Source organism: Ursus americanus, chromosome 2 (assembly GCF_024610735.1).
Source record: "Ursus americanus isolate L20-20 chromosome 2, mUrsAme1.1.p, whole genome shotgun sequence".
Lineage (NCBI taxonomy): Eukaryota > Metazoa > Chordata > Mammalia > Carnivora > Ursidae > Ursus > Ursus americanus.
In genome coordinates, this window is record NC_142128.1 from 69036801 (window position 1) to 69051918 (window position 15118).

The 15118-nt window shown below is 55.6% G+C and overlaps 1 protein-coding gene across 1 annotated transcript; it reads left to right on the forward strand.

Moving 5' to 3' along the window:
* Positions 1–7215: 7215 nt before the first annotated feature.
* On the forward strand, positions 7216–12608 carry TNNI1 (troponin I1, slow skeletal type). The gene is made up of 6 exons (XM_045787690.2): positions 7216–7374; positions 8037–8168; positions 8775–8864; positions 10081–10257; positions 11207–11316; positions 12239–12608. Exons 1-5 carry the CDS (start codon positions 7237–7239, stop codon positions 11312–11314), a joined length of 645 nt encoding a protein of 214 aa, XP_045643646.2. The 5' UTR covers positions 7216–7236; the 3' UTR covers positions 11315–11316; positions 12239–12608.
* Positions 12609–15118: the final 2510 nt, after the last annotated feature.

Here is a 15118-nt window from a genome sequence, read left to right on the forward strand (position 1 = left end):
CAGTGAACTCCGATAGACTCATCCCAGCCTTCGCAGCCCTTCTCTGACCTCCCGCTGCTCCTTGGTGGATGCCTGTCCTTGCTGTCCGTCCTAGCCCCTCCACCCAGAATCCTATACCTCCGAGCCCTACAACTGTTCCTTCTCCCTGGCAGCCCTCCAGCATGGGGGCGTTCCCAAATCGACCTGAGCAGAACCAAATTGGAGCAGCCTCTGCTGGACACCAGAATGGCTCTCTCCAGAGGGCAGGGCCTTTCACCCCCCTGTAGGCGCTGTGGGTGTGTCTCCTTAGGACACCCCTGCCCACCAGCTCTCTCTCCCACCAAACAGGCAGCGTGGAAGAGCTCCTTAACCTCCTGCTGCTTGGGAGGCTTCTGGCTGGCCTCCAAGAGGGGTCAGTAGCCTGCTTGTCCTGTCCCCGCCTGGGATCCTGGCCCAGGAGATGACCGACGATAATAGCCCCAGGATTAACATAGCAGGCATTGTCTTTCTCTGACTATAGGGTGGTATTATGTGTTCATCACTGTCCTAAAAATACCCATCAACAGGTGCAGCCTGCGCGGCACCAGCCCCCTGGATTCTGCTGGAGATAGAGGGTAGGGCAGGGGAGAAGGTGAGTTCATCTCGCTGAGTTCCAGGCATGGGATGTGGGGTGCCTTGATTCCCGGAAACCCACTTGGAGGGGGTTGCAGAGCGTCCACAGGCCCCCAGAATTCTGTGTGCATAAAGGTGGCGTCACCTCAGCTCATCCCCAGGAACGCGCACTAGAGTCGCCCTGCCGCGCTGTTGACGTCACCCCCAAGCCCAGGCATCCTCGTAGGGCACGTGTACCAGAGCCTCACGAGAGCCCCCAAATCCAGGCTTTAGCCCTCTTAGGCTTCTGGAGCATGGGCTCAGGAGCCTGATTTCCACATTTCCTTGTGAGAGATGTAGGTCAGCAAGGCAGCTGCCCTGCCCCCAGCCCCTGCTGGGCCCCCCAGGCCCCCTAGGCCTCCCGGTGCCCCCCACCAGAGCCCCTGGCTCTGCCCTGGGCCCATCGCTGCTCCGTGTCTCATCTGGTCTGGCTGCTCATTCGTTCCCTTAGGCTTGCGTGCCCCTAGGCGGGTGCTGGTTGGACTCGGGCGGTGGCCTCTGTGTGCCCAGGATCCGTGTTGTACCCCCCGAGCCTGTACACAGGGGCCCTCAGGGCGTGCCTGTGGGGGTGCTGCAGTGTGTGTCTGCTCTGTGAGGGGCGTGTGTGTGGTGGGAGGGGGTGGGAGGAGGGGCAGCAGGTCTGTGCTATTTTTACTGGCCAGTTGCTGCGGCCCATAGTTTTCATAGCCTCGCCTCTGCCTGCCCCTCACAGTCTGCGGTCCAGGCGAGACACAGGCCAGCCCAACTCACAGAGACTGAACGAGGTAAGCGCCTGCAGCCCAGGACTTCGGATCTAGGTTGAGCCCAGAGAGGGAAACTGGGGCTTGAGTTAGAGGAGACAGCCAGGGCTTGGAGATGGAAGAAGACCTATGCCATGCATGGCCTGTACGTTTGGGTTTGCTGGTGGAACAGTCCTAAAATGCTCCCCCCCGCGCTTTATCCTGTGGAATGACCTCTCTCCTGCAAAACTGTTATTGGAAGTAAAAATCCCCCCTGCCCCTTTTCAGGCTAAGAGCCAGGAGCGGAATTTCCCACAAGGTGGCTCAAGGGGCCCCGGGGTAGAGCCTGGCGGACTGTGTTATACAGCAGACTGCCCAGCAGGTCCCGGAGGGAGAGGGCTTCTAGAGGAAGGGGGTGGCATTGGGAACCAGAAAGCGGGGGAGGGGGCGGCCGAGCTGCATTTGGAAGTTCAGGAAGAGCCTGGTGAGCAATTAAAGGGGGCGATACCTGCAGCAGAGGACAAAGAGGGTGCTCTGGTGGGGGGGACTCTGGGGGAGCCTAGAAGACCGGCCCCCAGCCCCTGAGGACTGAGGAAAGCATCTTGCCCCTTTGTTCTTTGTCTTCGAGGGACGTGCTTGGCTCCCCTTACCCACCCATCTGTAGAGCCGGACAAGAGCAGACGAGGGCACACTGCCAACCCCGCTGTCCACCGCTCGTGGCTCTGAGGAGTAGAAAGTAGTCGGTGGGGGACCTCTAGAGGGAAGGCTGACGGTGACAGCATTTGGGGTTGGGGCAGGAGAGTCTGTGAAGGCAAAACGGGGGGCACCTTCTATATTGGGAGCCATGGCTGGGGGTGGGGGGGGGGGCTAAAGGCAGCACCAGCCCTGGGCTTGGGAGACTGTCCCACAGCGGTTCTGAGGTTAGGCTTTCCTGCTAAGAGCTCAGGATGGGGGTGTGGGAGCACAAGGCTTGCTAATGATCAAAGAGGACTGGGATGTCCTTGAACTGGGGTCCAAGGTCAGGAGGTGGGGAGCAGAGGGAAGAATATGAGCCTAACCAGAAATCTGTGTCCCTGATTATCAGGTGTGCAAAAAGATCAGTTTCTGTCCCTATAGACAGACGGATACACACACACACACACACACACACACACACACACACACACACACACGCTCATACGCTCAGCCTCAGTCCTCTAGTCTCGTTGTTATTCCCAGTCCACCCCACAGGGCCTCGGGGAAGGGAAAGCCCAGCTCTGAGTCAACCCCTGGCCATCCTTCGCTCCCTCCCTCCAGTGGTGGATTTTCTAATTATCTCCCCACTTGTTACTTGTGGGGGAGATGGAATGCCGGCCCTCCAACCTCGCATTTGCTGCTATCTGCATCCTGACTTCTTATCAGGTTTCTGCTTGTCTTCCATAGGACCTGTCAAGGGGTCCCATCTGGTGGGTATCAGAGCACAGGCTGGGGACCCCTGGGCCTGGCATTTGTCAGGGGGCAAGCTGGGGGGCAGGCCCTGGAGCTTGGCAGGAGGCCTAGCCTGGCCTGGGCCAGTAAGGCCCCATGCTGGTGACAGTGGGCTCTCTGAGGGAGGCGTGAACATGGCCAAATGCCCACCAAGGGTAAGGCACATCCCCCTCAGCTGAGACCTGCTGCCCCCTGGGGATTGGCATTACAGCAGATCAGGCATGATGACCTGGAGGTGTTTCTTCACCAGCTAGTGTTTCTTTTTGGACTTCCTTGCTAGTCTTCAGAGGAGTGGAGCCCTCAGAATAAACAGCTGGTGATAAAATCTAATTTCAGCCAAATATCTGGGGAATTTATGGATTGGATCCTACCTCTGCCTCTGGGCCCCTAGGGTGACAGCTGAGACTCTGGGGTCACACTCCCTTTCCCCTCCTCCACCCCAGACCTCACCCTCCCCAGGCGGCAGAGGCCGAGGTGGGAGGCCCAGAGGGCTTTCTGACAGTGGGGGGAAATTCAGGACAGGTGGCAGAGCCCCACTCATGGGCTGGGGAGGAGGCTTCACAGGCACACAGGGAAAGGAGAGAGTTAAGGCAGAGGCAGGAGGTGGTTCTGGAATGAAAGGACCGGTAGCCACTTTACAAGAGTCCTTTAGATTCTGCCCTCCCCCGTACCAAACCAGGTTCCTAGACCCAATTCAAACTCCTGATCCTTCGTTCCGTGACCCCCTGCCCCCGGCAGCACATACACAGTGGTCCTCCCCATCCTTCACTTCACAGCCCAGCTCTGGATTCCCGTCCTGCCTCACACCCGTACTTCCGCCAGAGTTGTCCTCCTCCCCCTGAGCTTTGCACAATCCCCACCCTCTATTAGAACGCTCTTTGTTCAGGCCCAGGCAAGATGGTGAGTCAGGTCTGGCTTTGGAGTACTCCCCTGTGTCACCTCAAGGACCCCCTTCTTGGCCTGGGTCCCCCAACTGTTGGGACTAAAGGGAGCCCCAGGACAACCCAGTTAGGGGGCTTCAAACTGTGCTCCACAGCCCGGGGTCCTCACAGAGGCCCACGGGGCTCCTATGTACCCCGTTCAGCCTGTGCTGTTTGCCCTTATTGGTTGAATTTGTTTTGCTTCCAAGTAAAATTTGGTTTGAACAAAGGGTTTAAGAGCTTTTTTAAGTGGATGACAATTTATCTGACCCTGAGTTTTGCAGAGAGGAAAACCGGCCTGGAGAGGGTCAGGATAGAGATGAGAGTAGAAGGCTGGATTTGCCCGGCCGGCTGGCTTAAGGCCCTTGGTGCCGGGCCTCCTCACCGCCCCACCCCAGGGCTGCCGGTCACACTGCCGTCTGTGGGAACGGCACCCCCAGGCACAAGAACATGGCCCAGCGTGGGAATAGCGCCCCCTGCAGTTGTGCCATATGGCACTTACCTACGTTCCATCTTCGCTCTGCGCTACTCCCCTTTCAGGTTCTCCCTCTCTGAGAACTTCGGTGACCACCCTCATCCACAGGACAGCTCTAAACTCCGCTAGTTGTGGGGGGCCCCAGGACCTCGCTTTTCCATTTTTAAAGAATTTTTAAAGATTTTATTTATTTATTTGTCAGAGAAAGAGAGAGTGAGCACAAGCAGGGGGAGCGACTGGCAGAGGGAGAAGCAGGCTCTCCAGTGAGCAAGGAGCCCGATGCGGGGCTTTATCCCAGGACCCCGGGATCGTGACCTGAGCTGAAGGCAGATGCTTAACCGAGACACCCAGGCAGCCCATGACCTCATTTTTCAAATAGATGTCTATGGATTCCTTTCTGTTGCCCATGAGGATTGGCAAACTTGGCTGGAAAGGGCTTGATAGTAAATATTTTAGGCTTTGCAGGTAGCATAGTGTCATGCCACCTGTTCTTTATTTTACAACCCTTTAAGCAACAAAAGGCTGGGGGCCAGATTTGGCCTGGGGGCTGTAGTTTGCAGATCCCCACCCTACATGCCTGTCCAACAGAGCCAGTACGGTTCTTATCTTGTTTTTTGCTTTTCTAAGATTTCTCTCTCTTGTGAGCGAATGAGTGAATAAATGAGTGAATGAATGAATGAGTGAATGGATGAGAAAAAGAAACAATCAATGGACAGATACGTATCCCATCCTGACCTGTTGGAATCCATTCTGTCTGATTTCTTCTTCCTGTTGTCCGGCTCTCCCAGGCTGGGCAGCTGGGTTGGGAGGTGGGAGTTACAGCTTTCCCATACTGATGATTGCTTTATGCCCCACAGGTGCTGCCCCCCGACCACCACCATGCCTGAAGTGTAAGTAGCCCCACCCCCTTCTCGGGCTCCAAGAAATCCGTTTGTTACAGATTCAGCCCCATAGGGGAGGCACCACCTCTTCAAACCCTGAAGCAGTTCCCCAGGAGGTCAGGCTATAACACAGGAACAGCCCTGAGGACCTAGGTCCCCTGTGTCACCCTGTGTCCTCCTGGCCTTTGAACAGTACTCATGCTCCAGGTTGCCTGGGGAAGACCTTTGCAGCCTCCTGCAGAGTTTGTCTCTACCGAGGTCAGATGAACTGCGTGTGCTGGGCCATGATTTGACTTTGGCCCAACAGATGACCAGAACTTTGGGAATTCGCCCACAAGGCCAGGGATGGAAGCTTTCACATGCCGCAACCCTATGTGGAGGCTTCCCTGCACCCCCCCCCGACTCCTCCCCAACTTACAATGGCTAGCATCTCCCAGCAAGAACTCCAGTAGCCCAAAGGGCCATTGGATTTTTACTCTGTTCTGTTGGGACCCTTGAGCTGCTCCCCCTGCCTGATGCCTGATTGCCTTCCTGTGTAATTGTCACCACTCCGCCCCTGCTCCAGCTCGTCCACGTGGCTCTGCTGTTGGATATGTCATATGAATTGTTCACATTTTGTCTTTTGCTCTCTCCTCCTGTCCTTCCTGTGATGGATGCCTGAAGCGAGGTAAGTGCGATTTGGGGTATCTCACCCATTCTTGCTCACTTGTCCAGCCCAGAGGGACCATCCCGTTCTTTGCAGAGTCAGTCCAGTGCAAAGCCATATTTGAAGAGTAGCAAGGAATCATCATTGGGTTATTCTACCCCTGCCCAATGACCGAGCATTGAGAGAGGAGCAAGGAGGTGTCCTTACACTCCCCTCAGGTCTTAGATAACTTTGACCCTGAAACAGTCCAGATTTATTCAGGCTACTGAGAACACAGCCTGTGTCCAGTGCAGGTTGGGAACTGCAGGGATCGCGCTATGAACTGGCAAGGGTGGGACTTAGCAGCACTGATGGGGGGACATTTGGCATGGAGGTTTTCAAGGAGAATCACGCGCACCCTTTTTCAATAGCCATATGAATTTCTCAGTGTTGCTGAGGCTCATATTAAAATGAGTCGCCATTGATCGATGGTCAAACGAGGTAGCCTATAAGCTCACCTAATGGTGGGGAAACAACATTGCAATGAAACATTTGCCAGGGGTACACGACAGGGTGTAAACTGTGAGTGGTCATGATGATAGCAACAGGGCATTTCTCCCACAAGCACACTAACCTGAAATGTAGCCCAAACCTTGCTTTGGGAGAGGAAAGGACAAACAAGCCACTGGGAACAGTCAGATTAGAAGTCACACATACCATGCATAAAATAGGAAGCCCATTCATCTTCCCCCCTTTTCTCCCTTAAAGCCTGCTCACTTCTGCTTTACACACTAGAATAGCAAAGCGGAGCTCCGCTCTCCGGCACACAGTGGAGTTCCAGGAGATAGCTGCTCTCTGGCAGCAGCCCGGGTTGACAACCTACGGTCAGGAAGAGGTCCAAGTGCTCAGAAGGCATCACAGCCTCATTGGTTAGGGGTTGAATAGCCCTCCTTGCCGTCACCTCCCCTGGGGGGAGCGCTGCTGCAAGCTAAGCCTTGTTGGAACATGTCTAGTTGGCAGGAATATATCAAGTATTTTTAATAAGAAGAGAAAACAATGTTTTTATACCTGAGAAAGATTAATAGGATGTTGACATTACAAAAAGTTGTGATGTCGAAAAAGACATACTTCTCGATGTATGAATTTCACAGCTTGTTTCTGCACGTGACGGATCCTCAAGGTCTTGGTACATTACTGAGCAGAGCGCTAAGCAGGTGCACCTGTTTCATGCTTTTCAAAGGATTTGCACGTCCATGACGTCATTCTGTCTGTAATCACTCTGTGAACTGAGGAAGGTGGGTCTCAGCATCCTTATTTACAGATGAGGAAGAAGGTGCCCACAGAGGTCATGTGACTCACACAGGATCCCACCAGCACTAGAACCAGGATTGAAAGTGAGGGCTTCAGCCTCTAGGCCAAGGTCAAGGTCGCTGAGTACAGCATTCCTTGAATTTGAGGGGTTAAATCACAAAGATGAGGGGCCTTTTAAGGGCCCCTATAGCGAGGATTCTGTGGAATCATGGTGAACCTGGCAGGCACGCATGCTGGCCTAGACCAGATTTCCTGTTCTGCAGCCTCTAGCCTCACCACCTGCCTCTTCTCTTCTCACCTTCAGAGAAAGCCCAAGATTACGGCCTCCCGCAAACTCTTGTTGAAGGTGAGGCTTTGTGCAGGCTCTGGGGGGACATCCAGTGGGAGACAGAGGAGATGAGGTGCAGACTCTGTGGGGGTGTGGAGGGCTGGGGGAGGGTGAAGAGGAAGGAGGCCAAAGTGAGGATGATGAGGTGGGAGGCCGGCCATTGCCTGGAGCCAGGTGGTCAGTGGGTGGAAACCTGAAACTAGGGAGACCTGGCTCCTGCCCAGGTTCCTGAGGGGAGGCAGTGACCAGCTTCACGGTGGGAATCCACTAGTGGCGGCCAGAGGGCCTTGCTTTATTCTGGCAAGAGTTTCTCTCTTTGGAGCTCTGTAGGCCAAAACAGACCAGAAGTGGGTACAAGGAAGACTGTGGGGAAAACAGCTCCAGGGTCCGAGAGACGCTGTGTGTGGTGGCTCAGGGTTTGTTCTCACCTGGCCCTGCCTGTAGGTAGCGCGCACACCTGCAGGCCTCGGGACCACCTGCAGGCCTCGGGACCCGTCTCATTCACACACCCCCAGGGCTGCCTGGTGGGGGCCCTGACCAGTACGAGAGGGCATGTTGCTTGTAGGGCCAGAGGCAAGAGCCGGTTCTAGCCTGGGGTTCTCCTTCCCCTCATGACCTGATGCTGGGCGGGGAACACGAGGGTCCCGGGCCCCTGGCTCAGCAGGCTCTGTCCTGTCCAGAGTCTGATGCTGGCCAAGGCCAAGGAGTGCTGGGAGCAGGAGAACGAGGAGCGGGAGGCGGAGAAGGCCCGCTACCTGGCCGAGCGCATCCCCTCACTGCAGACCCGCGGCCTGTCCCTCAGTGCCCTGCAGGTGAGTCTGCGGGGCTGACCCTGGGGCCCAGGTGGCAGGAGCCCGCACTAACACTGGAGGCTCCAGGCTCCATTCATTTACAAGGGGCTCTTCCCTTACAGGGTCTCATGGGAGGTGGTAGTGGTGGATCCCAGTTCACAAGTGCAGGGAGGGAGCCTCAGGACCTGTCCTTCCCTACAAATAGGTTTTTAATGTTTGAAAAACACGGATAACTGTTTAAATGCCAGCAACTGCAGACAAAAGAGACCAAAAGGAAATATACCAGAAAATCACCAAAGGTCACCTCCCACTGGAGGCATCACTTGTTATCTGTAGTTTATTCTTTTTGTTTAATATGTAGCTTTCAAATTTTCTACAATTCATTGATATTATTTTTATTGTAAGAAAACTTTTTTAAGAAAACAATTACATTCAGAAAGGAGAACAAAAGGCTTACGCAGGGAGCTGTCAGCAGCCTGGAACCTCAGAGGGAAGGGGTGTATCAGTTCCTTTCCAGAAGGCAGGTCTTGCAAAGGCACTGGGCGAGGAGGCAGGAAAGGGAAGCTGGGGTCCCGATGACTCCTCTGCCCTCTTTTCTGTCCTGCCTGATGAACCTTGCTTCCCCAGGACCTGTGCCGGGACCTGCACACCAAGGTCGCGGTGGTGGATGAGGAGAGATATGACATTGAGGCCAAATGTCTCCACAACACCAGGGAGGTGAGCTTGCAGGAGGGGAGGGGCATGGCTAGCACAGGCTGGGTGCATGGCGGGGCGATGTCAGGGGTGGGGGGTGCATGGGCATTGACGTTGCTGCTGTGGACTAGGTCCCCCTCCTGCAGGGTTTGGCAAGTGGCCACTGGGGAAACTCTGGTCCCTCCACTCCAGCCCCATAGGGCTGGAGATGGGCAGAGAGAGGATAATCACCCAGATGAAAAGCACAAACTTCCTCCCAACCTGCCACAGGGGCTCTTCAGTCTAAGAGGAGCTGCTGTCTTTGTTCACCCACACAAACAATCACATGCCGGCTAATAACAGCTTCCCTTTGCGAACGGCTTTCATGTACATTGCATCCTTTGATCCTCCCTATGCGCCTGTGGATGAAGGAGGTGCTATTATCTGCACCTTACAAAGGAAGACGCTGAGGTTCAGAGAGGCTGAGAAATTTGGTCCAGGTCACACAGCGGTGGTTGTGCGACCAGGGCTGTTTGCTGCCCCCCACTGCGGTGCTCAACGCTCCGTCGACGTGAGGTGTGGGAGTGGGAGCTCTGTCCGGATCCTGCTCCCGTAGGTGGGGCAGAATACGGGAGGGCAGAGCTCCTGCTGCTCTTGTGGGCTGCTCCTGGGTGCTTGTTCAAGCAGAGAGGAGGGGATGGGGCAGGATCAGAGACCACGCTGTTCCTTCGCATTTCTCCCCAGCAGGAATGATGATTTGTGGCATCACTAATCTCCCCAGAATTCCCTCCAGAGATAGCACCCTGGAAATTTCCCCTAGAGGTCTGGACCTGGGGGTTTATTCACCCTACTGGACCAAGGCTGTGCATTCTATGAACTGTTTTGAAGGTTCACTGGGAGGGACTAGTTAGAAGCAGGAATGGGGCCACAGGAATAGGAGGAAGCGGCCCCACACTCCAAGCAGGGCTTCCAAACCAGACTTGTACTGAGTTTGGTGGGGCTGCCCCATTTCTTTGGTTACCATGACAGAGATGGCTAATGGGTTTTATCTGTCCATTTACTAATTCATTCATTTATCAACAAACCCCTTATGGCTACTCCGAAAGCGATGGGTGGGTCTGAGTGTCACAGAGAGTCTGGCCTGGAAGCTGGAGAAAGTGGGTGTTGCTTTGACTGGAACCCTAGGAGTCTGAGATCCTCAGGAAGTGTAGCTCTGGGAGTGCCCCCTCTCCAGTGAACCCCTGCTCCTTCTCACCTGCAGATTAAGGACCTGAAGCTGAAGGTGATGGACCTCCGTGGGAAATTCAAGCGTCCGCCACTGCGTCGGGTCCGGGTCTCAGCTGATGCCATGCTCCGGGCCCTGCTGGGCTCCAAGCACAAGGTGTCTATGGATCTGCGGGCCAACCTGAAGTCAGTGAAGAAGGAAGACACAGAGAAGGTGAGGACCCTTCTTCTCAGAACCTTTCACCCCCTGCCCTATCACCTGTCACTCCATCACATAGCTTTAGGCAGGAGCTCCTGTTGGAGGCCAGATAGCCTGTTAGAACATTCTAGAATCCTTTGGGAGATCAGTGATGAAGTCTTATGATTCTGTTTTGGGAGAAAGAAGACTTGCTCCCTTCTCACGGACTGCTCTCAATCTGAGAAGGAAACTGGGACCCAGAGGAATCCAGACCAAGCAATAAAGTAGAAACTGCACCCAGTATGAAGAGAATGTGGAGTTAGGGTGACCAGGGAGATAGTGCCCTCTGTCACTACTGGGGAAAAAAGACAGCAGGTCATAGTGGTCATAGGACACACGAGCACAGACATTGGAGAACTGAGTTCAGTCACTCATTCAGCAACAGATCACTCAAAGCTGATTGAACCCAATATATGTGCTCAGAATGGATGGGCTCTAGAAAGAACGGGGATGAAAGACATGGTCTCTGGCCCAAGGAGCTTCATAAAGAGGGGAGATGAGAGGGAGTATGCTGGCAAAATGGCAAACAAGCCAGTTTAGGAGGACGTAGGCATCTTAGAAGAGGTGGCCTTGAGCTGGCCTTGAGCACCATACCAGGGGGTTGGCGTGGGTCTGCAGGCAAGGCTGGGCTGTGGTTCACGGGGGTGGGACCTGACCCTGGCGCCCCACTGCGATCATCCAGAACTCTAGCAGACACGGCTTCCTTCTTCCAGTGGAGCCTCAGCTGGTCCCGTGTCTACCCCGAATGTGTCCTTGGGCCTCACCAGTTGGGCAGAGGTGTTGGGATTTCCTCTTTTCAAAGAGGCTGACTTTCCATCATCTAGTTTCTCTTGTGCCTGGAGGGCCCCCAGCTGCCCTCTGGCCTGCTCAGTCCCTGACATGTGTGTGTGTGTGTGTGTGTGTGTGTGTTCCCCCCCACCCCCAGGAGCGGCCCGTGGAGGTGGGTGACTGGAGGAAGAACGTGGAGGCCATGTCTGGGATGGAAGGCCGGAAGAAGATGTTCGACGCCGCCAAGTCTCCGACCTCTCAGTAGAGGTACCTAGAAACCAGCTCCCTTCTTCTGGGGCCCACCAGAATCTACTAGATAATAGGGGCTCCAGGACGATGGCCGGTGGGTCAGGCCCAGGGTGGTGCATTGATGGGGGTCAGCTCTGGTGGGCTCAGTCCTGGCTCCAGCCCCCAGAGACCTTGGGCACATCATTTCTGCTTTGGGGCAATTTTCATTCTTCTCGTCTATAAAACTGGAGGTTGTATCAGATCAGTGTTCTCCAAGTGTGGTCCTCGGTCCGGTCTGGGAGTATCAGTACTGCCAGCAAAGGATCTGGCTCCACCCTCGAGCCGTGGAATCAGCAACTCTGGGGTGGGGCGAGCCCTCTGGGTGATTCTCCTGCAAGACCTTGAGAGCCGCTGGGTTGGATGACCCCTGAGGGCCCTCCAGCTCTGACTTGCTCAAAGTCTAAGCTTTTAAAAGTACCTCCTGGCAAAGTACCCCAGACTCAGAGTCCCTGGTCCCAGGGGGCTTCCATTCAACGAACGCAAGACCACCCCCTCTGCTGTAGAAAACAGCAAAGTTAGGCCACATAAAAGCCCCACGGGAGTGCCGAGGGGCTGTGCAACAGGGCAGAGGTCTGCCGGATAGCCCTGGCACAGGAGGCCTTCCGGAGCCGCCAGCTCTCTGAGGAAGTGATGGGCAGGTGTTAGTAGATACAGGAGAGGGGCCTGTTTCAAAGCTGAGGTGCAAGGAAAGCACAAAAGTGGGACTTAGCCAGCCACGGAGGGGCTGTGGTAGGGGTTCTGAAAGGGGCGGGGAGCCTGGGCCTGGGCTGAGAAGCTGAAGCCTCATAGGAGCCCCTCTGGGTGGTGGTCCAGCCCAGGGAGTACTGGGGGTGAGAAGTGCCAGAACTGTATGTCCTACGGAGACATGTGTAAGATGGCATCTGCCTCTTTGTCCTTACAGGCTGGCTTGCTGCACTGTCCTCTGGGCTTCCTCCTCCTGCTCCTCCCTCCAACCTGGCTCACCTAGCTCTCTGTATCCCACCCTGCATTTTGGGAGCCTCCCATCCTGCTCCCACCCCTCCCCTCCAGCCTGAATGCCCTCCTCTGGAGCTGGGATTAAACAGACACCAGGGAGGACAAACAGCGGTGTCTGACGACCTCACCCTCCCAGGGTGGAGCCCCTGGCCTGCGGTGGTGCAGCCAATCTGAGGAGGAAGGGCTGTGAGAGCCCCTTCCCTCGGGCCCCTTGCTGCATCCCTCCACTGCGTCTGCGACATGTAGAGTGCCCCCAGGCATCACAGCTTCTCCATTAAAAACCAGGGTCCTGGTCATTTCTGTAGCCCTGGCTGTGAGCGCTGGAGAAAGAAGGCCGGGGGTCTGGAGGGATGGATGTGGTGGGCTCCCGGCAAGAGCTCAGGGTGGGAATGGAGGTCTAAGGAACTGGCAGCTGCCTGCTAAGGTCCCTCTGGGACCCCTTCTGCTCAGTCCCAGTGACATCACACAGCACCCCCTCGCCACCCAGGATGCTGATTACCCAAACCCTAACCTCAGCAACAGCCCCAGCCCCTCCTAACGACTCCAGCCACCAAGATGGGCCTCTCCATTCAGAGCCCCTTGTCCTGCTTGATTTCACAGTTCCCTTTCTCTGCAAACCTGGGTCACCTCTCCCTGGTAGCTCCTGGATGTTCGTGACTATTCTGGACTGAGAGGTCAGGGTGCTTTCAGCCCCTCACCTGGTCCTATAGGCAGGCACAGAGCAGGAGTTGCCCCGCACCCTGGCCCAGCAGAGGGGAGGGACATCATGTAGTTCCACATATGGCCACTAGGTGGCTCATTTCCCCATCGCGGCCCCCCTGGGCTCCCCAGTCCTTCCCACCCCTGCTCCCTCCAGCCTCATGAGCCCTCCTCCCAGTCATTTTCTCTTCACACTCCTGGACCGGTCATATCCTCCAGATCCACTGTCCTCGAGGTGGGCCGGCCCGTGATTTGTCCTCTAGGTCGGGGTCTTCCTCCATCCCACTGAAAATCTGGACCCAAAGCCTGGTGAGGGTGGGAGCCTGCTGGGGTGGAATGGGGAGAAGGGGCAGCGGCTCCCCCTCCCCCTCCCACATACGGAGGAGAGTGGCTCCTATGGAGCAGAGACCAAAGTTCTGGGAAGAGCAGAGCCTGGCTTTCCAGGGCAGTGTCATGGCCACTCCTGAACTAAGCCTACAAACCCGGGGCCCTTTGACTTCTTAACCACCCAGCACTGTTCTGCCCTCTGCTCCCAGTGTATTATTTGCCATAAATACCAGAAGCCGAGTACAAAGTGCAGTGCCAACTACTCCCTGGGGCAGGGTCTAGCACCCAGGGCAGCTCAGCCTGCCAGCCCCTTGAGGGACCAGCAACTTCGGACGGGTTAGGGGAGGCAGCACTCTGCCCAGCGTTCTTGCCACAAAAAGTTCAGTAGGCAGAAAGATGGATGTGTGCAAAGAGCACAACTCCCACCACACACAGAAACCCTTAGGCACGAACACAGCCAGTCTCTCTCTCTCTCTCTCTCTCTCTCTCACACACACACACACACACACACACACACACACACACACACGCGGGCGCACGCACGAACTGGAGAACCTGACGGGGCCAGTCTGCACCACAGAGAATGGGGTTGGGCTCCAAGCCCAGGCAGCCCCAGAAACCCACCCTTTCCTGCCTCGCGGAGCTCCTCCCGGCTGGCCTGGGTCCAGAGCATGGCCTCCTTGCTATGCCTCTGCCCAGCCCTTTGAGAGAGTCTGGCCCCAAGTCCAAAGCCAAACCTTGGTTCCGCCAGTCGACTGACTATTCACCCGGGGCCCTGGCAGACTGGGCTCTCCACCCTGCCCTACAAAGGCAGGAGACCAGCCCCAGGCCTGACTCAAAACAAACACCTGGTGCAGAGAGCCCGTGGGGCCAACCCAACACACCCAAGGCGAGGGCCCTCTGGGCAAGGGCCACGGCCCATGTGGAGGCTTTCTGGAGGTCATCGTCTGGTCCTTCCTGCTTCCCTGCAGACCTAATCCATCTCTGGGGACCACGGACCAAGGGCAAAGGGGCAAAAGGCTTCCTGGGAGTGAAGACCATGGGAACTGAGTGGGTGAGGGAGGAGGTGGGCTCTGTCACAGGGCTGTTTTGAGGGGAGAGCAACCTTTGGGAGGGGGCTGCCAGTAGAGTCATAGCCGTGAACAGGGCCTGGGTGGGAGGCATTGTATCCGGAGAGCCATGATTCTACTCCCTTTCACCATGGAGGGCCAACACTGGACCAGAAACAGGGGGAGATGAGGCGGGAGCTGGGCCTCCCACTGAAAACAGCTCCCACTTGCAGCCCATTGAGTATATGTCGGGCGCCACTCTACACATCACATTTCACCTCACAACGCCCCTCTGAGAAAGGTGGGATTCCTGTGGCACAGAGAGGTTAACGCCTTCCTGTGGTCACACAGCGAGTGAATGGAGGGGCCAGGATTCGATCCAGGGAGTCTGTTAGAGTCCATATGCGTAGTCACTATTTTAATAATAATAAAAACGATGCTCAGTGCTTTATCAGAATTATATCATTGCATTCTCACAAAATGCTAAGAAGTAGATATTCTTTTTAAATTTTTATCTAATTTTAGTTTTTTAAAAAAGATTTTATGTATTTATTTGAGAGAGAGAGCACGAGCAAGGGGAGAGGCATAGGGAGAGCAAACAGCTTCCCCACTGAGCAGGGAGCCCGATGCAGGACTCGATCCCAGGACCCTGAGATCATGACCTGAGCCAAAGGCAGATGCTTAGCCGACTGAGCCACCCAGGCACCCCGATACTCTTTTTTTAAAAGATT

Coding starts and splice junctions, on each gene's coding strand:
- TNNI1 (XM_045787690.2), top strand. CDS start 7,237: ATGGTGAACCTGGCAGGCACGCATGCTGGCCTAGACCAGATTTCCTGT. Junction 7,375..8,036: donor CCCGCAAACTCTTGTTGAAG/GTGAGGCTTTGT, acceptor TGTCCTGTCCAG/AGTCTGATGCTGGCCAAGGC. Junction 10,258..11,206: donor AGAAGGAAGACACAGAGAAG/GTGAGGACCCTT, acceptor CCCCACCCCCAG/GAGCGGCCCGTGGAGGTGGG.